General features: G+C 43.6%; 2 protein-coding genes across 10 annotated transcripts in view; one reads left to right on the plus strand and one right to left on the minus strand.

Annotated features, from left to right (window-relative positions):
- The window catches only part of TADA2A (transcriptional adaptor 2A), a 57,314-nt gene extending 45,018 nt beyond the window's left edge, over positions 1-12,296 (minus strand). Inside the window, exons 1-4 of one of the 6 annotated variants that reach the window (XM_030222319.1) lie at positions 12,068-12,203; positions 6,773-6,879; positions 3,312-3,371; positions 2,095-2,186 (exon numbers count right to left, since the gene is read on the minus strand). In XM_030222319.1, the coding sequence (XP_030078179.1) occupies positions 2,095-2,186; positions 3,312-3,371; positions 6,773-6,879; positions 12,068-12,176 (368 nt within the window). In that variant the 5' untranslated portion in view covers positions 12,177-12,203. The other 5 variants (XM_030222321.1, XM_030222320.1, XM_030222325.1 and 2 more) reach the window with 5 other exon arrangements.
- Positions 12,297-12,597: 301 nt separating this feature from the next.
- ACACA (acetyl-CoA carboxylase alpha) overlaps positions 12,598-24,480 on the plus strand; it is a 325,016-nt gene continuing 313,133 nt past the window's right edge. For all 4 annotated transcript variants that reach the window (XM_030222052.1, XM_030222054.1, XM_030222053.1 and 1 more), the window contains exons 1-2: positions 12,598-12,631; positions 16,597-16,845. In XM_030222052.1, coding sequence (XP_030077912.1) covers positions 16,625-16,845 — 221 coding nt within the window. In that variant the 5' untranslated portion in view covers positions 12,598-12,631; positions 16,597-16,624. The remainder of the gene's footprint in view (positions 12,632-16,596; positions 16,846-24,480) is intronic.

Raw genomic sequence — 24,480 nt, forward strand, 5'->3', positions numbered from 1 at the left:
GATAGGTCACTGAGCCACCATCACTGACCACCAGTCCTGTGCTAGCTGCCAGAGACAGTGTGCTCCCCTGCCCACGAGACTTGCATCCATAGTGACTACTGTCCACCCCAGAGACTCCAGGCTCATATCCTTCTGTAAACTACCTCTTTCAGCTACCGCTCTGCTTTGCTCTCCCTGGAGGGGCAGCTGCATCTACAAGTCGTAACACTGACAAGACCATTGTAAGAGCAAAGCTTGCTGAAGGGACCACATATTATTATTATTATTAACATTTGTATAGCGCTACCAGATGCACGCAGCGCTGAACACCTGACACAGAGACAGTCCCTGCTCGATAGAGCTTACAATCTAAAAATACAGACAGACAAGACAATTAAGGGCGAGGAAAGTACTGGGTGAGAAGGAACAAGGATAGGGGAATTGAGTAGTGGTTAGGAGCCAAAAGCAGTGGTGAAAAGGTGGGTTTTCAGCATAGATTTGAAAACAGGTAGAGATGGAGCTAGGCGCTATGTGCTCTGGCCCACAGAACTACTTCCAGGGTAGCTGCCACCGACCCCAAGAATTGCAGATAGTCCAGGGCACAGGGAGCTCTCACTGTGAGAAGGCTGCAAATCTGACCCTGGAGCTTGAGGATCCTCGTAGACAGGAGAAACACTTGACTGAACTGCGCATCGAATCAAACCCACAAATATACAAGGGATTCTGTGGGAGAGAGACTCTTGGCAGGGTTCACAAGCAAACTGAAGTCTTCAAGAAACTGGACAATTTGAACCATACTCCACTCACTCTCCTGCAGGGACTTTGCTCGAATTAACCAGTCGTCCAGACAGGGATGCACTACAATGCATTCCTTGTGCAATGCTGCAGCAACAATCACTGGCAGGGAGACTCTAGACCTCAGGGACCAGTCTCAGTGGTTGATCACTCAAGACAGGAAGAACCCAACATGATGGCTGCTTCCATCGAAACAGGGACAGCTGTCGAAGGCCCTGAATCAGCTGCGCTCACCAAGCCCATCTCTCGGAACCTTTTCCAAACCCGCCGAGGCAGCTGATTTTAGCTTTCCGCACAGCCTGCACTATGCCACAGGCATTTCTATCTCCCGACATCCCTAAGCAAAGCAATGCCAAAAACGGTCCGCACTTATGCTGTGGTCGCTGAAATCAAGCCATGGGGCCTGCCACCAACAAAAAAGGTGCCATGGAACAGAGAGAGGAGGACTAAGACCCAGGAATCCAGGAGCCTCTCCCAGACTAGCCTGAGGCTCCCTGACAGTTTCTCCAAACACTGCTACAGTGGTACTTTTTCCTCCTTTTTTTTTTTTTTTTGTTTAGAGGCAGACAACCTGCTGCTGAGAGCTGGATCAGGGAACTCAAGACTCCCACTGAATAAACAGGAGTCACTGCACATTGCAGGGAGGACAAAGTGAGGGAGGGACTCGGCTACCCAGGAGGTGTATTTTCAAAGCATTTAGACTTACAAAGTTACATACTAATCTATGGAATTTTGTAAGTCTAAGTACTTTGAAAATGAGCCCCCAGGTGTAACACCCCAGGGGTTAAAGTTGCCCCTGAGGACCAACACCACAGAGAGAAAGGAAGCACATGCGAAGGACTTTTTTTTTTTTTTTAAAGTAGAAAAAACCCCAAGAAACAAACCAAAACACCCTGAAGATATCCCCACCCCACCCACTCCGGCCTACCAGACCGGATCAGACTGTACAGGCTGCATGTCCACTCTCTGCTGGGAGATTGAGAAATACTGGCTGGCTGGGAACTGCACAGTGGTTCTCAGTCTTCCTCTGCTGTTAGGCGTGCATAACCCAAGCACCTTGACCGGTCTAGAGAGCTGTAAAGGAAGTAAAGGATTATCCCTTTTTGACTTTACAATATGTGGGGTGGCTTAACACCCTCCCCCTGGGGACAGAATTATGTTATGATCATTTCAACAGCAGGACAATTAAACCTCCTGGTACAAAAATGAAAGGAAATGAGAAGTGTTTACACACAAACTATTCAAAGCATCTCTTCATGGACACGGTGATGCTAAATACACCATGACAAATGCAAAACAAACGGGTACAAAGCTTCTCACCAGTTTCCAAACCCACAATCCATTACAGCCTCGAGAAGTGCCATTTCCTCCTTAGCTGTCCAGCCTGGATCAAGAACAGGAAAATCTGAGGTCTAAATAACACAAGGGAGAGATAGGAAACACTTTTGCACACTTCTACACTTCCTTACAATAAAATGAATACAGACCTGAAGACACAAGAAATTTGAATGGAAAACCCTATGTAAATCAAACAGGAGTCTATTATGATTCAGAGGTGTGACTGGGATGATCTGGAGGTCTTAGAAACTTACTTCTTTTCTCTGGCATTTGCAGACTGACAGGAGGTATTGATGTTCGGAAATCAGTTGGATTTTAGCTTTTGTCTTTGTTACTCTCTATCACGAAACGCCTAGCACCCACTTGGGATTAACCCCCGTGGCCACCTACAGGGTCTGTCCCCAGCACTTGGGCAAGTGCCCTATACTAGCCAACCCTCCACCCCATGTACTAGGTTCCACTTGCCTCTGAGTGAGTCTCCCACCCACAAAGTTATTACCCGGTGACTGGGCCACACTCCCAGGGTTCCCACAGTTCCCAGAAAGCATTCACAGACTCAAACCACAAACCACCAAGATTCTTAGTCCAGGACAGAAGAGCTAATAAACTATAGGTATATTATCACAGAACTTGAACAGTGCACAGAAAAAGGTGAAATCAGCAAACAATAACAGGTAACTGAATATGGATCAATTATAAAACTATTTAAAACATTTGTTTACTACCTGAGTAGTACCTGGTGAGTTCAGAAAATATAGCTGCTTACAGAGCATAAAATATAACTGCTCACAGGTCCTCAGTAAAGAGATCTTTCTCTCTACACTTCCTGGCTGAAACTAAAGAAAACTCCAGTACCTCCTGGCTAGATTTGAACTCTAGGGCCAATCAAAGCCCAGAGCACAAACTTTGAAAGTATCCGGCCAATGGTACTGCAAATTGCCTTTCCATAAGCTTAAATTGGAAAAGAAAAAGTTTTTTTCAGCAACAGCTTTAAAAGACAAAACAAGCGCCATCTGCTGGCCAATTAGGAGAAACACGTCATCAGTAAAAAACAACAGTTCACAGGCTTAGGAACCCACTGTTTCGTCACACTATCACTGCTACTCTGCCTTGAATTTCTGATGTTTGTCTGTTTATAGCTAATTATTCTTCATTGTAAACTACTTCGATGCCATAGAATGGTAAAGAGCGTTATTTACCATTATTTCATAGCTGTGATCACTTTGGTGCTTCTTGTATTCAAATCCCCTGGCAAAACACTAGGGGAGAAAAAAAGACAGAAATTTAACAACACACACCAGGGTACGTTTCTTTAGCTTTTGCCATCGGAAAACATTTTCTTCTTACTTTGCCAGCACATTAAGACATAACCGAACAGAGCTCTATAAAATTCAGAAGTGTGCAGTAAATTATGGGAAAATTAGGTTCTTACCTTGGTAATTTTCTTTCCTTTAGTCACAGCAGATGAATCTATTAACTGATGGGTTGTATCCGCCTACCAGCAGGTGGAGATAGAGAACACTGAAAAACCACAGTGACCCTTGGATGGCTAGCCCCTTCTGCCTTCAGTATTTGAAATTTCTAAAGCAGAGTGAATAATAAAGGTAACATAACAAACTTTCCTCACAGCGAACAAACACCCTAGAACCGGAGAAAGAACCACACAAAAGAGGGACGATCTCAACCTCCTGCAATAGAACAGCATGTAGAAGCTCCGAGAGCTGGTCTTCAACTCCTCCCGATGAGCTACAATATCTGCATGAGAAATCTGAACAAAAAACAAAGTCAGTCAGGGAGGGATCATGGATTCATCTGCTGTGACTAAAGGAAAGAAAATTACCAAGGTAAGAACCTAATTTTCCCTTCCTCGTTATCAGCAGCAGATGAATCCATTAACTGATGGGATGTACAAAAGCACTCCCTACGTAGGGTGGGAACGGGCCACTCCGTGAGCAAGCACTTGCGCTCCAAAATGCGCATCCTGCTTCGCTACAATATCCAGCCTGTAATGCCATACAAACGAGAGCTGAGAAGCCCAAGTAGCCGCACGACAGATCTCTCGAAGATAAAGGGCACCCGTTTCAGCCCACAAGGAAGAAATCGCTCTCGTGGAATGTGCCTTAAACGCTTCAAGCGGAGACCGTCCTGAAAGCAGATACGCAGAAAAAATGACTTCCCTGAGCCAACGGGCTATAGTGGCCTTAGACGCCGGACACCCGCATCGAGGACCTGTCAACAATACAAAAAGGTGATCAGAAGTCCTGAAGTCATTTGACATCTGTAGATACTGCAACAAAGCCCTGCAGACATCCAAAAGATGCAAGGAATCCGGGAAGTCTTCCCTAGAAAAGGAAGGTAGAAAAATGGGCTGGTTTAGGTGAAACACTGAAACCACCTTAGGCAGGAAGGAAGGCAATGTACGTACCATGACTCCGAGAATTGTAGAAAGGGATCCCGACAGGAAAGCGCCTGAAGCTCATATACGCGTCTAGCCGATGTCATGGCCACCAAAAAGACTGTCTTGAGAGTCACATCCTTCTCTGAAGCTCGCTTAAGCGGCTCGAAAGGTGAACGCTGGAGAGCCTTCAACACCAGCCCCAGGTTCCAGGCCGGACAAGGTAATCGCACGGGAGGACGGAGCCGAAGCACCCCTCTGAGAAATTGGATAATGTCCAGATGAGCAGCAAGGGACAGTCTTGAAACTTTCCCTCAAAAGCATGCCAATGCTGCCACTTGAACCCGCAGGGAATTGTAAGCCAGACCTTTTTGTAAGCCATCCTGCAAAAAGTCCAGCACCGGCGAGACTGTAGCCCGCATGGGTGTGATCGCCTTTGAAACACACCACGCTTCAAACTTGCACCAGATCTGAGCATAAGCTGCGGAGGTAGACCACTTGCGGGCCTGCAAAAGAGTAGAGATGACCTTGTTAGAGTAGCCCTCATCTCTCAATTGCGCCCTCTCAAGAGCCAGGCCGTAAGACCAAATCGGCAGGGATCCTCCATAGTCACCGGACCTTGAACCAACAGGATCGGCACCAGCGGCAAAGGAAGTGGAGCCTCCACCATCATCCGACGGAGATCCGCATATCACGGATGCCTTGGCCAGTCCGGAGTGATGAGAATCACCAATCCCCGGTGCAGTCGAATCCACAGAGCTGGGCACCACTCTCACCTCAGAAGACCAAGTCAACGAGCTCCGGTCAAGCTGCACTGAACCAGAATCTCTGGAGAAAGCCTCAGAAATAGCAATGCTATATAAGCGTGCCTTTTTTTTTTTTTTTAAACGCTGTGAGGAAAGTTGGAGGCAGGCAGCAACAGAGGGACTCTGGGAGGAGGGGGTAAAGCCGGGACAGGGAACAAAACCAAGTATGCCTTCAAAGTGGGCACCACCTGCCACAACACCCCCGCTCTACTGGCAAAGCACAGGAGCCACCCCAGGCAGAAATCCAGGAGCTGATCAAGCGACGTCCACACCTGCTGGGAGATAGAGAAATACTGAAGGCAGAAGGGCCTAGCCGTCCAAGGGTCACTGTGGTTTTTCAGTGTTCTCTATCTCCACCTGCTGGTAGGCGGATGCAACCCATCAGTTAATGGATTTCATCTGCTGCTGATGACAAGGAAGCACTGAAACATATCTTTGTGGGCCACAGCTAATCTCTCTTCAGCTGACCTACATACCTTTTCTACGAAATGTGAGAAAAAAATGCTACTAGTTGAATATGTCCATGGGGACGGGGACAAATTTTGTCCCCGTCTCGTTTTCTACTTTGAAGCCTGTTAATGAACTGGACTGTTATTTATATTTAAGTGATGCAGACAATATTCTGTTTTTTTGGAAAAACAAGCAAACATGCTGGCCACAACTAGAAAAATATGAGTGGGGGATCCTGTACATCCTGCTACCACATCCTGCTACCAGCACATCTTCTAAGAAGACATCTTCTATTGCAGGAAGGACTGTGGAAGAAGGAGAGCCAGACTGAATCCTGAGGTTGTTGATGACTTTTTATTCATTCACAGATTAAAAAACCATAACAGTGCTTCACAGGGCATATTTCTCCCCTCTAGGGCATACAGAACGGGATTATTATTAGGATTCCTTCAGGTAGTAGAAATCAGCTATTGTTAGGGTTGGAAGGGTAGAGGGTGGTGGTGAGGAGGGTTATTATAGCTGCTCACTTATTGTTTTCTATTTGTAATTTATACACAACTAGGAAAAAATGCCCTTTTCTGAGCGGAATGAAACGGGCGCTAGCAAGGGGCCCCCTCCCTCCGTCCCTCGAAGCTACTTGCCTTGTTCGCTGTGGGCCGTTTCGGCCCTCGAGTGTCAATAGCTCCGCCCTCGACATCATGACGTTTTGACGCGAGGGCGGTGCAGACACTCCAGGGCACACCGGATATCTCGGGCGCCTCAACTTCCGTGGAGGCTTCAGAACGTTGGGGTTGCCTTTTATATATATAGATAGTTGCACAGCATATTGCTCCTTTTTATACTTTAATAAAAAGATATAAATATAAAATCATAATTGTTCAAGCCTTCTGCAGATGAGGACAGAGCCCATGGGGACAGGGTGGGGATGGGGACAAACTTTGTCCCCATGTCATTCTCTACTATATACCTCAAATTCAAGCAAGTCAAAAGGAACCAAACAGGAATTCACCTGTAAGCAGAGAAGAAATGGAGGAGGTCCACAGTCTGCGCATTTGATGTAAGGTTCCATGAGGTAGGAAGAACAGCCTCGGCAAGGAGGTTTGTCGCAAGGATCATCTGGAACCAAAGAAATCAGATTTGTAAGCTTTTTACCTTTCCTATATATAAAAAAAAAAAAAAAATATCACTTGAAAGTGTTAAGGGACCAATAATAAGCTTAACGAGACATGAGCTTTTCAGGACAAGATGGAGTGGGTACTCCGCCTTGAAAGGTTGTGCCTCGAAACTTGTATGTAATAAAGAACAGAACCTTTTTGTGCTATGCCCCTCACTATGAAATAAGCTCCAGTCTGAACCCAATCTTATATAGGATTTCCATTTTTCTAAGTTTGTTGAAGATTTCTTTAAATGAAATGGCTTATTTTTCTGAAATTTTGAATTTTGCCTTTCTGGGAGTTTTCTGGGTTTTTTTTAATGCTCTCAGCTGGGATTACTGTATGTGGATTTGTTTTTATTGTTTTGCATAATTAATTTTTTAATCCTATTTGTTTGGGCAGTGATTGTGTTGCCTTATGAATTGTTCACTGGTTGAGTAACACAGTAACACAGTAGATGACGGCAGAAAAAGACCTGCACAGTCCATCCAGTCTGCCCAACAAGACAACTCATATGTGCTACTTTTTGTGTATACCCTACTTTGATTTGTACCTGTGCTGTTCAGGTCACAGACCGTATAAGTCTGCCCAGCACTATCTCCGCCTCCCAACCACCAGCCCCACCTCCCAACCACCGGCTCTGGCACAGACCGTATAAGTCTGCCCAGCACTATCCCCGCCTCCCAACCACCAGCCCCGCTTCCCGATCTCAACTAAGCTCCTGAGGATCCATTCCTTCTGCACAGGATTCCTTTATGCTTATCCCACGCATGTTTGAATTCTGTTACCGTTTTCATTTCCACCACCTCCTGCGGGAGGGCATTCTAAGCATTCACTACTCTCTCCGTGAAAAAATACTTCCTGACATTTTTCTCGAGTCTGTCCCCCTTCAATCTCATTTCATGTCCTCTCGTTCTACCGCCTTCCCATCTCCGGAAAAGGTTCGTTTGCGGATTAATACCTTTCAAACATTTGAACGTCTGTATCACCCCTGTTTCTCCTTTCCTCCAGAGTATACATGTTTAGTTCAGCAAGTCTCTCCTCATACATCTTGTAACGCAAATCCCATACCATTCTCGTAGCTTTTCTTTGCACCGCTTCAATTCTTTTTACATCCTTAGCAAGATACGGCCTCCAAAACTGAACACAATACTCCAGGTGGGGCCTCACCAATGACTGGTTGAGTAACAAATTAAGAACCCCATTCACTAAGCCGTGCTGTAGGTGCGCTACCGTTTCTAGCACGCGCTAATGCTAGAGACACTCATAAATTTCTATGGGCGTCTCTAGTGTTGGCGCGCAATAATTTTGGGATCAAAAATTCTTTTTTTACTAATTTTGCTAGAATGATTCAGAAAAGACGACAGCAAGAGCTCTAAGTCTTACTTTTCTGTTACATTTGCCTTGTTCTTGTGTGATAACCATTGATTTGATTTGCTTACTTTATTTATTTTTTGTCTATCAGATTGTAAGCTCTTTGAGCAGGGACTGTCTTTCTTCTATGTTTGTGCAGCGCTGCGTATGCCTTGTAGCGCTATAGAAATGCTAAATAGTAGTAGTAGTAGTAGGTAAAACAGTTTTGGGGGTTTTTTTTAACCCAATTTTTGGAATTTATTTCAGCTAAGGAGGAACTGAGTATGCTGAGTATTAAGATATGATGTCCCGGTACACTGTAAGGCAAGCTTGGGGTAATTCTATGGGATAAGTGCACTCCCATTTAGTTTATCTGATTTATTTATTTGTATTATTTCCTGGCTTGGACCCTTTTCCTATTTTATTTATTGAGATTTATTAACTGCCTTTATGTTCGGTGGACAGATGGATTATTATTTTCTTTGTTATATTTATGTAATGTGCCTTGCATATAAATATGAACTCAAAGCATTAGAAAAAAACAACAGGGTCCCTAAGATAGCATTTATATAGAAACCTCTGGAATATGGGCGCATCTAGCATTTAGCCCGCCTTTGTAAAAGACCCTCTGAATTAACATAGTAGATGACGGCAGAAAAAGACCTGCACGGTCCACCCAGTCTGCCCAACAAGATAAACTCACATGTGCCATTTTTTGTGTAAATCTTACCATGATTTGTACCTGTGTTTTTCAGGGCACAGACCGTATAAGTCTGCCCAGCACTATCCCCGCCTCCCAACCACCAGCCCCACCTCCCACCACCGGCTCTGGCACAGACCATATAAATCTGCCCAGCACTATCCCCACCTCCCAACCACCAGCCCTGCCTCCCACCACCGGCTAATTAGAGTTGCCAATTAAATCCAGATTTGCCCAACAGGGTTGATCCAGTCTTGGGCTTACCCCAATGCATACAGGGACTTGCAGCTTTTCTTTTCTTAAGGAATCCAATGGGGAAATCAGATCAAGTCCCTGCATGCAATGGGGTAAGCCCAGGACTGGATCAACCCTGTCATGAAAATCTATCTAGTTGGCAACCCTACTCTGAATAGAATAGTCCTTGTTGGTTTCTATAAAGATTATTGGTTTCCCAATAACTTGCTTGGTGGTTAAAACAAAATTGTTAAGAATCCCGCTTTGTTGTTTTATTTAATTCCAAGGATGAGATCATGTAAAAGGGATTTTTTTGTAAGCATCTACTGCTTACAGATCCATGTAAATCAAAGGCACCACTGTACTGTGATGATTTTAAACTCATGCAGATATCATGCAAGAACATATGAAGTGCAATAACACACAAAGCTGTTAAGTTTCCCAGCTCTAAGAGGGAGATTTTTAGGACAGTACTGGCTTTCTGACAACTGTATGGTGCATCATGGGACCTGTAGCACAGATTTCAATGGGTACAGTTAGGCAATATAAGTTCCACACTTCTTTGTGATGCAAGTTCTAAACCAGGACTCACCAAAAAGCCTCCCTCCTGGAACTGGGTAATTTGGCATCTCTGACAACATGAGTTGATAGTGAGATGTCAAAAATCAGGGCTGGCTGGCTGGCTGGCCGGCCTATAATTTCCCTTCTGAAACTCGATAACTTTATTCCAGTGCACTATGCATTAGAAACTTACCTAACATCTAGCTGTTCACATTAATTATGATAGTTTACAGTATTATTTTTGCTTTCAAGATCCTCTCTCTCTAGCTTATCATGTTATTGTTTTTATTTTTATGTTGTAACTTGATGACATCAATAAAATATATTTGAAAAAGAGTATAAAAAAAACCACACAAGAAAAAAAAAATAAACCAAGCTAAAAAGGAAACAAGCTTGAAGACAAGAATACACATTAATTCAATATTGTTTCAGATTGCTGTATGAAACAATCAAAAACAAAAAAAAAGGCAAAAATCTGCCACAGAAATAGCAAACCAAAAGAAAAAAAAGCAGATCAAAAAAGACAAAAAAAAAAAAAAATAGAACAAGAGGGTAAAAGAAGAAGTGGTTTATTACAAGGTTACCCGACGTGGCCACGTTCCGTCCTCAGGCTGTGTCAGGGGTACAAAAAATTAATAGGGGTAAAAAGCAAAGTGAACTCCTAAACCACCTTACATAAGTGCTTCTTAAGTCTGAAGCGATATCCCAGTCAACATAGCATTGTGAAGTCTGCTGAGTAAACTTGGGATTACTTTTAGGGGTTCACTTTGCTTTTTACCCCTATTAGTTTTTTGTACCCCTGACACAGCCTGAGGGTGAAACGTGGCCACATCGGGCAGGGGCGTAGCCAGACAACATATTTTGGGTGGGCCTAGGAAAGAACTGGGTGGGCACCAAGTGTTCTCTCCCCCACCCAACCACCACCAAAAATATATCTCAGCTGGCAGGAAAATGCTTCTTTCCACCTTGGCAGTCTGCAGCAGGCATGCGCTGAAAACTGAGGTGCCGGTATCATGGAGAGTAGCATTTTCGTTACCATCGGGGGGGGGGGGGGGGGGGGGAGTCTTCAGCTGGCGGAGCTCAAGATCCCCACCAGCTACCACTAAACATGTGCTACTGTTGGGTGGGCCTGAGCTCAAAGTAGGCCACCTGTGGCTACGCCACTGACATCAGGTAACCTTGTAATAAACCACTCCTTCTGTTACCCTCTTGTTCTATTTTTTTTTGTCTTTTTTGATCTGCTTTTTTTCTTTTGGTTTGATATGAAACAATTACAAAAAATAATAATCACAACCACCCTTCAGTTGAACTTTGGTTTATGAAAAAACAGTATATAAGCACAACGTAACAGAGCTAGCAACAGGTTCTGTCCAGCATAAGGTTACCATCATTGCAAGTTAAGATGAGCCATTTCTGGTTTTGCCTCACTGCATGCCTTGAGATGTAGTTCTTTTTTTTCATGTAAGCTGTATAAAACGCTGAAGGGGGGGGGGGGGGGCAGTAAAACTAGGACTGGATCACACTCTCAGCTAACCTGGAACTTTCATCAAACAGCCAAAGAGTGCCGCTACTGTAGTAGTCTCCACAGGCGGCGGGATCATTTCCGGCCACCTACCCCAGGCCCTCCCCCGCAGACCGCTCTTCCACCTCCACCAATTCCCGAAGAATTTCAAAACATAGCACTCTACCCCCACTCCACTTTACTTACTACCGAATGGCCCCAGGCGGTCCATGGCCTCCCGGTACTAGACCTTTAGTAGCATTCGGCAATCATCACACACGACATAGACACACGCCGTCTACGTCACCCGATGTCCACCAATCCCTTCCTCCGCAGAGCCTTACGCAGCCCGAAAGGGAAGAGCGCCAAATCGAACTGCAGCAGGGTAGAGTAATCGAGCATTTTCCTCTGATAGTGGGAAAAGTTGGTTTGAGACAGACAGTGTAGCTGCAAGATTCATTTTTCCAGTGATACATCCAATGCGTTTTTTCTAGCGAAAAAGGTGCCGGTACTCAAATTTCAGGCCACCTTTCAGATGAGGGGTGATCATTGAGGGACTCAACCCACAATAGCCAGCCCCCCTGCAACTAGTCACAGAACCTATGATAAGGCAAAATTGGTGTGTAGAGCCTGAGCTCTTTCATTAAAACTTGGGGACCATGGGTCAATTTTAGCAGATAATAGAAAAAGTGCCGGTACTCAGTACCCCCTCAAAAAAAGCCCTGGATAAATGAAGGTAATCATTCATCTGAAAGAGCAGAGTGGGTACTTCTTTACCAAAACCTCTTGGCCCTTACACACATCTTATAGAAGTAGCAGCACTTTTGGGGGAGAGGGGTCCGAGGGAAGCATCGGGAACGACGAGACGTAGTGACGATGGAAAGACAAATGAAGTGGGAGACATGATCATTAAGAGCCAGTGGCAGCTGGCAGCAGAATCAATCACCTGGTGCTTGACTCAGTTACATGCACGTGGTTTACAACCAATGTAGCAGACGGTCTAGCCACATACTCCACCCCTTCCTCAGCTGCTAGTGACTTCCTACTCGCTCCCGGCTCTCGGACCATAAGCAGCGCGTTCCTCGGCCCCACCTCCGCTGCTTTTTGATTGGTCGCGCCCACCAGCACGCGGGTACCCGAGCAAAATTCGCTGCCGGGGAGCGCCAACCAATGGAGCGGTGCCGGGGCGGGGTCAGAGGGGAATGAACGGAGGTAACCTTGAAATCCCAGGCCAGCAGCACTTGAAAGGGATGGAGCCACTGGTGGAAGGAGTCGGGGATTGACGGCTCGCGGACAGCATTTGCGCTGTCCCGATCTACAGTGGAAGTGCAGGGTGTATGTTTGCCTTGCTTGCTGCTTTTTCAGGTGAGCACCTGTCTGGCGTGTCGGGATAGCAGGGATATGATTCAGCCACCTACGTGAGCTCCTGCATCCCGAGCGAATGCGTCGCATCCGGTCCATCCCTCCCTCTCCATCCCATAAGGGCATGTTATGTTTTGCCTTCTACAAACCCCAGCACGTGTAAAGATTGTGCATAGCATAGCACTGGCTTCCCGTCTGTGGCATGTGCTTGTCTCGGCTTCTCTTCCCCGACCTTGATTGTGAAGGGATGCAAACACTGTGTGCATTCTAATTTCCCAGTGGGAAATAGCATCTGTTTTAATTTCTGAGGAAGAAGGGGATACGGATAATGTAATGACTTGAGAGGCATGTATCTTCCTTCAGAACAAGAGTCTGATTAAAATGGTCAAGTCAATATATCTAAGAACAGGTACATTAAGTACATAAGCATCACCCTACTGGGACAATCCAAGGTGGTCCATGAAGCTCAGAAGTTGCTTTGTGTATCATAATAGGAATGAAAGTACTACTATATAGCAGTGCTCTAGCCCTTTCTATGTAGAGCTTTCAATCTAGTTGACAGATAAACATTGAAGATAGGGATTGCTTTAGTGCATTGGGAATCTTTGTCTTCTAAAATATAGAGGGACTTCATTCTTAAATCAGGATATGTTGGGTCCAACCTTGATCTGTTTAGTTTACTATTAACAATGTTTTAAATACTTGCATTGTGGCAAAGAGGGACCAAAGCAGAAAGCCACAATGTAGAGAGCCACACGCAACTGTCTTTTCTGCTAGGAGTGTAATACTGCACTCTGCATGTTTATGCACACAGAACTTGTGTTGTAATGGTGTGTAGGGGGGGAGGCTACTGGTTGCATGAGCACAAAGTTTTTGTGGTAAGTGCGACTTCTTGTTTGCATGGCAGAACAAAAACGAAGAATATCATTCTGCGTATAAACATCAGCCTTGCAAAAATTCCTTGCACATAGTTTTGCAAAGCAGATATTTGTGAGCAGAAGAACAGGTGCCAATGTGTGCTGACATTTTTTGTTTTCGTTTGGACATGGAAAGAACAAAACAGTGGAGGTGACCAAAAAGAAGAAAGTCTCGCAACAAAAGGTGTCACCAAATCTCTTTGGCATGAAAAATGGAGGCCTTCTCTTGACACCAGCCTGCTTCCTTTCTTTTAGAAAATTGCCACCAATTAGTTCGTATCACTACTACTACTACTACTATTTAGCAACCATCATAATTCTATCTTTCTATGTGACTCATGGCCCCCAAGTTACATGATGGGGCAGTTCTGTATTTTTGGTGGAATGTGACATTTTCCATATACTATTCAAAGTTATCTCTGGGGTACAAAGTTGTTTGTGTTTGCTTGTTTAGAGTATGTAAGTGATGCTGCTAGATGTGTTTAATGAGCTTTCATGACCTTCAGTTGGGAAATAGTAAGCCTTAGAACGCCTACACACAGTCCCTCAGATTATATATAGGTTGCGCAAATTTGGGTGTGGATCGCTGATCCACGCGTAAACTAATGAGCCATTAATCATTAATTGCTGTTAATTAGAACGTATTTGGGTTTATGCGCAGATCTGCCCTGCGTCCTGTTCTATAAAATGTTCACCTAAATTTTATAGTGTGCAGTTGAAAAGGGGGCATGACCATGGGAGGGGCATGGGCAGGTCGAGGCATTCCCAGAAATTAAGTGCGATGCTATAGAATAGGGTCATTTATGCGCCTGACTGTCATTAGTTGCACGCTAGCATTTACACCAGACATAAGTACTATGTCCAAAGTTAGGCATGGGATCCGCGTTAAGCTAGTATTCTATAAAGGGTGCTCTGTGCGGAGCATCCTAACTTTGGGCGCCACTTACGGAATTCCCCCAGTGTGTGCGACTGCACAATGAAGAGCCATGTTCTGCGTGTGGGAAATGCCATTATGAAAATTACTCCCAATGTATAACATAATGCTTTATCCACAGAAATAGGCTCTTATAGATTGCTTATCTCATTATATACACAAATTGCCAGATTCTGTATATTGCGCCTAGTGTTCCGCACTGAAATCTAAGCATATCCCATAACAATGCACTTAATTGGCTTAACGAGCCAATCAGCATTTTTAACAGCACATAAGCATTCATGAGCACTATTTGGCAATAATTAAAATGTACGCACATAACTCACTAAGTGTATTCTGTAATGAACTGCGCCTAAATTCTAAAGCACCCATTTAAAAAAGGGCGTGGCCATGGGTGGAGAAATGGCATTTTGTGGGCATTCGCAAATTTACGCGCGTTGTTATAGAATATGGCCCAGTCCGCGTAAATCTACACGCAGGGGTTTACGCCACATTTTCGTTGGTGTAAATGGAGGCGCATAGTTTTAGGCACTGGGATATTAGCTAAGCACATTCTATATTCTGCGCCTACATCGTTTAGAATATGCTTAGGTGGAAATGTTTTCCGCATGGATTTTTTAAGCACCATATATAGAATCTGGCCTTAAAGTTAGACCCCAGGATGACATGCGCTAAGCGTGGATTCTGTGACGGCAGTTGTGTGTGCAACTGCCATTATAGAATACTAGTGTAAGTCTGCGTGTTCGTGCCCAACTGTAGGCGTGAGCAATTATGCCAGCTTGCACCTAACTATAGGCATTTAGGTGGGTAAATGCTAGTATTTCTTTAACTCGCTTATGTAACTGCCTATGTGCTCTGCAATTTGAGCATGAGCATAAGAACAGCTGTACTGGGTCAGGCCAAAGGTCCATCTAGCCCAGTATCCTGCTTCCAACAGTGGCCAATCCAGGTCACAAGAACCTGGCAGAAACCCAATTAGTGGCCATATTCCGTGCTACCAAACTCAGGACAAGCAGTGGCTTCCCCATGTCTGTCTCAATAACAGACTATAGACTTTTCCTCCAGGAACTTGTCCAGACCTTTTTGTTTTTTAAACCCAGATACACTAACTGCTGTTACCACATCCTCTGGCAATGAGTTCCAGAGCTTAACTATTCTTTAAATGAAAATATATTTACTTCTGTTTGTTTTAATAGTATTTCCATGTAACTCTTTGGTGTGCAGAGTTACAATGATGGAAACTGATCGTCTACTGTATTAGTCAAAACATGCAGCCATCCAACCACTGCACAACTTAGACTGGTGCCCCTAGGCACCATTTAAAATAGAGAAACAGGGAAAATGATGGCAGATAAAGCCCATATATTGTAGAGCTTCAGAAGAAATTTAGAAGATAGCAATCCTTACTACACATTTAAACTATGTTTCCATTTCATAGCACAAACCCACCGAAAAGGATGGACTCTACAGCAGTGAAAACAGTGTGCTAGAGATGAGTGTATTCTTAAACATTCAGCAGAGCTTCCCAAACTGTAGAATTTCAGTCCTTGAGGGCCACAAACAGGCCAGGTTTCCAGGACATCTCCAGTGAACATGCATACATGTTCTTTGGGGCTGTTTTTTGTTCTTTCCTTGTACAATGAATATGCAAATTATAAAATATCAGTTAAGGGCAGTTACACTAATTAGTGTCAATTACAGCCAATAAAGGTTAATAGATGGATTAGATGCTAATTGGCCTTGTTAAGCCCATAGCCGACCTTATTCTATAAATTGTGCACACAATTTTGTGCGTTAGTCACAGATTTGGGTATGCAACTTTCTAGAATTAGGGGGAAAGTTACTTAATTGCAGCGTGTACACTCATAACCTTGCCTGGTCTGAGTTGGAGCAAAGTCATGGAAAGGTTTGCATGCTGTTGAAAATAGGATTTGCTTATAAAGTAATTAGGAAAATGTGTGCATGGTAAAAAAAAAAAGCAGGTGGACACATACATTCATACTTTTGCTTTGAAAAATTGCTGAAGCCTGCACAAGGAAAAATATGCACATCCTCTTGACACATGCATGAGTTATAAAGTTACCCCAGCGATTGACACCCCTGTCTTTTCTGTCTAGTGCTGAGAACCCCTGTCTTACTGAAACGATGAGTGAGGCATCTCGGCCCAAAGATGTTAACCTGGACCAGCACTCGCACTTCATCATTGGTTCTGTGTCAGAGGATAACTCAGAGGATGAGTTCAGCGTCATGGCGAAAGGGGATCTGATGGAGGATAAGGATGGGTCCCTGTCCCCAGCCTCAGACTGCTTGGATACCTTGTCTGACCTGGTAGCAAACCTTCCAGACAGTCTTGCTTTGCAAATGAGGTAAGTGTCTCAACTTTATGTTTTAAAGAAGAAAGGCACTAAAACCTGCACAGTGATGTATGTATGTTTATTTATTTAGATTTATTTACTGCCTTTTTGAAGACATTCACCCAAGGTGGTGTACAGCAGCAGTAAAAATGTTCAAATCACAGTACATATTATAGAATAGTATACTACTTACAATGTCAACACAAAACATCTTAATAGTCAGCATAAGGGGTAAGCGGAGATGGAACATATAGATAGATAACCCTGGATTCTATATAGGTCGCCCAAAATTGGGTACCAGAATTTGCATGTGGAACTGAGATCCGCATGCAACTTAATTTAATTGGCAATACCAAGCGCCAATTTGGCACTTAGAGTTGTGCGCAGATCTCGTCTACATTCTGTCCTATAACATGGCACCTAACTTTTCCCGTGTGCAACTCAAAAGGGAGCGTGGTCATGGGAGGGGCCTGGGTAGGTCATGCTCATTGCCAAAAGTTAGGCACCATGATATAGAGAAGGGCTGGGCAACCTGTGGCCCCAGAGACCATGGGAAATGTACACAGAAAATGTCATTAACCAGCGTTTTGACGATTTTTAAATACTGTATTTTACAAATATTTTCAGAACAACCACTCTAGCAGTTTGGTTTTTATCGTTTTTAGTGGACGATAGAGCTCGCTGCATTTCCGATTCTGACATTATGTAACGTTGTGGCCCTCTGCATATAAAGGTTGCCCACTCCTGTTATAGAATAATGACAAACCATGTCTAACTTTGGGTGCCAGACTTACGTCTGATTCCAAAGTTAGGCGCGACTTGTGCGCCATGCTAATATTCTATAAAGGTCGGGGGGGCCCTTTTATAGAATGTATAGGCTTCACGCTGATCTTCCTGGCGCCTAACTGTCAGCGCCTTATACAGAATTCAGCCCATAAAACAGAGTACGAGGAGTTAGAGAGAAGTTAAGGGTGCCTAACTTCAAGAAAAAGTGTGTATGCCCTTGGAAAGTTGCCCCTTGATGCAGGGTCTTGCTTCTCTATCTGGGAATTTCAAGGTGTTCTGCAGATAGCACTCAGCATCTCAGGGTTACGAAAGAGAGCCTTCTGTTATTATTGGGGCAAGGGTATTGGGTACCCTAGGAGAACCTCCAGCCTTGCCCTTCCCTCTGTTACCTTTTAGGCTCCTTGTGACCCCTGAGATTTTGATAGCTAAATAATTATTCCCATGCCATCCCTCCTAGCACATTTCTGTAAAAATGCATAGTTGGACGTTCCACTTGTGTTGTATAGATGTACATAGTGAGGGAACCTGACATATTTGTCTGAGTAAATGGTTATTCAGCCAGGTAAATGGGCTATTTGACAACTGTCCACCCTCCCTGACAGTAAATAAATGCTGATGCCTCTTTTTGTTAATGTGACTGTCAGGATGTATTGCTTTGCTTTGACTGTAGGTGCTCTTTGCCACCTCTAGCAATCACCTGGACTGCATAATGGTTAAGCTAGCCCTGGATATCATGGGGATGTAGATTGGTGCTTGAAGTACCTCATTGTCCTTATTTAACTTTACCTCCTGTGAATTTAGCTTGTTTCTCCATTTGAGTTTCAAATGTGTTTGAGGGAAATTTTAAAGGACTCTAGCAATCTATAGATCACTGGCCTCCTTACCCTAGCAAGATATATAGGGAGAGTTTTTAAACTGTGCATTTAGGGTCGTAGGCACTTTTACATATATGTACTTCGGCTTTGAAACCTGTGGGTATTTTTCATAGAAAATAACCCGCTTAGATTTGAAAATGCAGTTCCTGGGCTGGATTGTATGAATTGTGCTCAGAAACGGGCGGTGGCAAAGATCAGCGCTAAGCACAGTTCTATAAAGGGTGCACGCAATGTGTAGAATCATGCTTAGTGTTGATTCCCATGCCCAAACATTAAGCGCCAGACTTACACTTGCTGAAATCTGGATTTGCGGACACAGTATTCTGTAACTATGCATGCAACTTTTTGGAATGCCCCTGATGTGGACACGCTCCCTAAGTGCGCTTCTTTGTCACGCCTACATTTACGTGTCGTAAGATTGACCTTAATGCGGAACATCGCACATACTTTTATCCCAGTCATGAAGGACAGTTTTCAGATGTTTATCGGCATACTGCCTTTTCTGACATACATAGAGTACGATGTTTTGAGACCTGTTTTTTTATTTTAATATGAACGTAGAATTTTTAAGTGCTGCAAGCTATTCAGGATTTGGAGATATCAACGCTGAGGGGTGAATTCTATTTATGGTGCCAAAGAAAAATGCTATTCTTTAAGCTGTGCTTAAAGTTAGGCTCAGTTTATAGAATAGTGCTTACTCCTTGCAGATCAGCCGGCAACGCGGCCGCTGGCTGATCTGCAAGGCTTCGTTCTGTTTCTGTGAGTCTGACGTCGTGCAGGACGTCAGACTCAGAGAAACAGAACGAAGCTTTGCGCCGGAAGAAGAGGACCTCGGCTGGTGGGGTTTGGGGTCCCCCGCCAGCAAAGGTAGGTGGCGGTGGGGGAGGGTTGGCGGCGGGAGGGGGGTCCAGGGCCAAATCTATGGTGGCCCAGGCCCCTGTGGCCCCAAGTAGCTTCGGCACTGGCTGAAACATGGTGCAAATATACACGCCTAAACTGGGCACATATCCCCCTTATTCTGTAACAACACGCGTTAATACTGGGAACACCCCCTTTCTGTTATGACCCTTCCATTTCCACGCCCCCTTTTTTTTTTACACACTCGTAAAATTTAGGCATGTGCATAAATTCCAATTTATGTGACAATTGCTTATTAAAAAGCCAATTATTGGCACTAATTAGCTTGTTATTCAATTAAACTGCACATGTAAATTGGGTGTGCGCCCACATTTTGCACATGCCATTTTTGGCGACTTTTATAGAATTAGGAGGTGAATGTGCGTGAATTGAATTTGCTTGCATTGCCTCCATTAAATGCAAATGTTTCTCATGCATATTCATTGTGAATATCTTGAAAAACCTGACGAGCTTTCAGCCTATGAGAGTCAGTTGTCTATCCCTGGTGTAGCATGGGGATTGGTTGATAAGAGACTAGAAGTAAGGAAGACCCAGGACAGTGTTGGAAAGCATGGAAATATGGTCCGAAAATTCAAGCAAGCTTAGGACAGGCACAAGGATTGTGTAAGGCTGGTAGTACTGCAGGAATCTGTGGAAGTATGCAGTTTGCATGGACACTGTGCTCGTGTGTTGTCATCCTGTATCTTGAACTGATTGCCATTTGATTTTGTTCAATTGCATCAGATTGTAACAAACATTTCTCAAAATGTGCTGATACACGTTTGCAGTTAATCTTTGACTCTTATCATTTTGGTCATTATGAAACAAAGGGTTGGGACAACTCCCCTATGAGGAAAGGCTAAAGAGTTTAAGGCTCTTCAGCTTGAAGAAGAGAGGCTGAGGGAGAGATATGATAGAGGTCTATAAGTGGAATGGGTAGACATTAATCACTTGTTTACTTTTTCCAATATTACAAGAGGGACAAACAATCAAGTTACTGATCGGAGTATATAATTAAGCTCTGGAATTCAATGTCAGAGAATGTGGTAAAAGCTGTTAGCTTTGGACAAAGTTCCTGGAAGAAAAGTCCATAAACCATTGTTAAGGTAAACTTGGGAAAATCCACTTTTTCCCAGGATAAGCAGCATGAAATCTATTTTATTTGTATGGGATTGACAGGTACTTGTGACCTGGATTGGCCACTGTTGGAAACAGGATACTGGGCTTGATGGACCTTCGGTCTGTCCCAGTAATAGTGTTGCTTATGGTTATATTTGTCAAAGCTAGCCTGCCTCAAGGAGAACCTCATCATTGACGCGAGAGCTTGGGAGTGGCCTCTGATCTTTCTGCTGGCCTCATTTGTTTTGACTGTTTGCTTTTGTGCTGAGCTGGTTTCAGGTTGAGAAATGAGCCACTTAGAAAGCTTTGGCCGAGCTGTTGCTGACCTGAGCAGTAATAAGTCAAACAGATAAGACCTGCGATAAGATAGTGGACAGTAATGACATTCTCTGCAACACTGACCTTATGAAAGTGATGTCCACACATCACATCGCTAGGGGTAGGGATTTCATATATTGCCTCTCTGTGGTTTCAGTCAAAGTGATTTACTTATTATTTACAAGTACTTATTTTGTATCTGGTGCAGTGGAGGGTTAAGTGACTTACCCAGAGTCACAACGAGCTGCAGTGGGAATTGAATCCAGTTCCCCTGGATCTCAGGATGCTGCACTAACTATTAAGCTACTTCTCTACTCCGCTTACATTGAATGTTGTCTTGCAAGAGGTTCACACCGACATCTGATCGCACCATTTTCTCTTTGCTTCGGAACACAGAGTTATTCACTGTTTTGATAATGCACCTATAAAAATGTCCAAAAAAGTCAACACCTTGTTTGAGTTCGTCTGCTGGTTCACCTTGCAAAGGCTTTATTTTATTTGTGTTGTTTTAATACGAGTCTTTATATTGTTCGCCACTACCATTGTTTATAGATATTTGTTAGAGAGGAGGGGGGTTTTGGGATTGGGTTGATTCTGTATGAAACTGTAGAACAATTTGAGTGTCTCCGTGTTGATTGTATCTTTACTATCTTGTTCAATAAAAAAACTGTTTCAAAGTAAAAATGTCCAAAAAAGACGCTTGTTTTATAAAGGCCACAAAAACCTCTAAAGTGCTTCAGCCATGTAATAATAATAATTAAAAAAACTTCTACTATTCAAAATAGACTCATAAAGATGATAATTCATGTACATATTTTTTCATCTCCCTTTACTTTTCAATATTTTTATTGATGGCATGTCAACATAACATATCCAACTATAGAGGTGTGCAGAGATTCAAACGCATTACCTCCACAATAAAGACCAAGGGAAAAAAACTGTCATCAAACTTTTAACAATTTTTAACTCCCCCCCAGCCCTACCCTCCAACTTAATGAACATGAAAACTGAGTGTATAACAGTTGTTACGGAAACAGACATAAGTAATGCCACACTGGGAAAGACCAAGAGGCATATTTTCAAAGCACTTAGCCTTCCAAAGTTCCATAGGTTTCTGTGGAACTTTGGAAGGCTAAGTGCTTTGAAAATATGCCTCCAAGGGTCCATCGAGCCCAGCATCCTGTCCACGACAGTGGCCAATCCAGGCCAAGGGCACCTGGCAAGCTTCCCAAACGTACAAACATTCTATACATGTTATTCCTGGAATTGTGGATTTTTCCCAAGTCCATTTAGTAGCGGGTTATGGACTTGTCCTTTAGGAAACCGTCTAACCCCTTTTTAAACTCTGCCAAGCTAACCACCTTCACCACGTTCTCCGGCAATGAATTCCAGAGTTTAATTACGCGTTGGGTGAAGAAATATTTTCTCCGATTTGTTTTAAATTTACTACACTGTAGTTTCATCGCATGCCCCCTAGTCCTAGTATTTTTGGAAAGAGTGAACAGATGCTTCACATCCACCTGATCCATTCCACTCATTATTTTATATACCTCTGTCATGTCTCCCCTCAGCCGTCTCTTCTCCAAGCTGTATACATATTGAAACCATACAGTACTAAAGGGCCTTTTTACTAAGCCACGTAAGTGTCTACACGCGCCTAGCGCACGCAAAATAGAGTTACCGCCCAAATACCGCGTGGTTCTTGTGGTAATTTCATTTTTGGTGCGCAGCTGAAAAATATTTTTTATTTTTGGGCGCATAATGGATGCGCACCAAGTGGCATTTGGTGCGTGTAGATCATTACCACCGGTTACCGTGTGAGTCTTTACCGCTAGGTCAATGGCTGGTGGTAAGGTCTCGGACCCAAAATGGACACGTGGCAATTTTCATTTTGTCGCACGTCCATTTTTGGCAAAAATAAGAAAAAGACCTTTTTTACAGGCATGCTAAAAAATGGATTGGCGTGCACCCAAAACCCGCACCTACACTACTGCAAGCCATTTTTCAGCGCACCTTTGTAAAAGGACCCCTAAGGGAATTAAAAACATGCAAGATACAACTTGCACCACCCGATTCACATAAAAAAAATCTGGACAATGTAACCCCTAGAATACCACTAAGTATATGGGGGGACTGCCTGGACTCTTGTGGCCATCCCCCCACAGTTGACTGCTGTCAAGCAACAGGTAATATAAATGAATAGAGTTAATTAAAAAAAAAATCAGTACAGCCCTGGGAGAGCACCAAAGTCGAGATCTTCTGTGCAAAGGACTCTATAGGCAGTTTAAGATGAAACTACGTGCCTTAGGAGACAAGGAAAATATATATGGTTCCCAAATTGACAAAAAATCCTTCTGGTGTCTAGGGGATGCGCCTAACATTCTACGTTCCAATAGCATATGTTGGTGTAATGAGTTCCTCCAGCCCCAAAAGGATGGGGGATCAGATGTGGTCCAGACCTTGAGAATAGCTTTCCTGCCCAAGAGTGATGCCTTGCGGAAAAATTTCCGTCGTCTTTTTATCTCTTTTTAATGTGTGGGATCATAATATAAAAGGCAGTAAGTCATGTCCAAGAAACACAACAATTTCACTTGGTGCTGAAGACATCACTCTCATTTACTGCTTTACATAAGTACATAAGTATTGCCATAGTGGGACATACCAAAGGTCCATTAAGCCCAGCATCCTGTTTCCAACAGTGTCCAATCCAGGTCACAAATACATGGCAAGATCCCAAAAAAGTACAAAACATTTTATACTTCTTATCCCAGAAATAGTGGATTTTCCCCAAGTCCAATTTAATAATGATCTATGAACTTTTCCTTTAGAAAGCTGTCCAAACCTTTTTTAAACTCTGCTAAGCTAACCACCTTTACCACATTCTCTGGCAACAAATTCCAGAGTTTAATTACACGCTGAGTGAAAAAAACATTTTCTCCAATTCGTTTTAAATTTACTACTTTGTAGCTTCATCGCATGCTCCCTAGTCCTAGTATTTTTGGAAAGTGTAAACAGACGCTTCACGTCTACCCGTTTAACTCCACTCGTTATTTTATAGACCTGTATCATATCTCCCCTCAGCCGCCTTTTCTCAAAGCTGAAGAGCCCTAGCCACTTTAGCCTTTCCTCATAGGGAAGTCGTCCCATCCCCTTTATCATTTTTGTCGCTCTTCTCTGCACCTTTTCTAATTCCACTATATCTTTTTTGAGATGCAGCGACCAAAATTGAACACAATATTCGAGGTGCGGTTGCACCATGGAGCGATATAAAGGCATTACAATGTCCTCATATTTGTTTTCCATTCCTTTCCTAATAATACCTAACATTCTATTTGCTTTCTTACCTGCAGCAGCACACCGAGCAGAAGGTTTCAACGTATCATCAACGATGACACCTAGATCCCTTTCTTGGTCTACTACTACTTAACATTTCTAAAGCGCTACTAGGGTTACGCAGCGCTGTACAATTTAACATGGAAAGACAGTCCCTGCTCGAAGAGCTTTCTGTGACTCCTAACGTGGAACCTTGCATGACATAGCTATAATTTGGGTTCCTCTTTCCCACATGCATCACTTTGCACTTGCTCACATTAAATGTCATCTGCCATTTCGATGCCTGGTCTCCCAGTCTCGTAAGGTCCTCCTGTACTTC

Source organism: Microcaecilia unicolor, chromosome 13 (assembly GCF_901765095.1).
Source record: "Microcaecilia unicolor chromosome 13, aMicUni1.1, whole genome shotgun sequence".
Classification (NCBI taxonomy): Eukaryota; Metazoa; Chordata; class Amphibia; order Gymnophiona; family Siphonopidae; genus Microcaecilia; species Microcaecilia unicolor.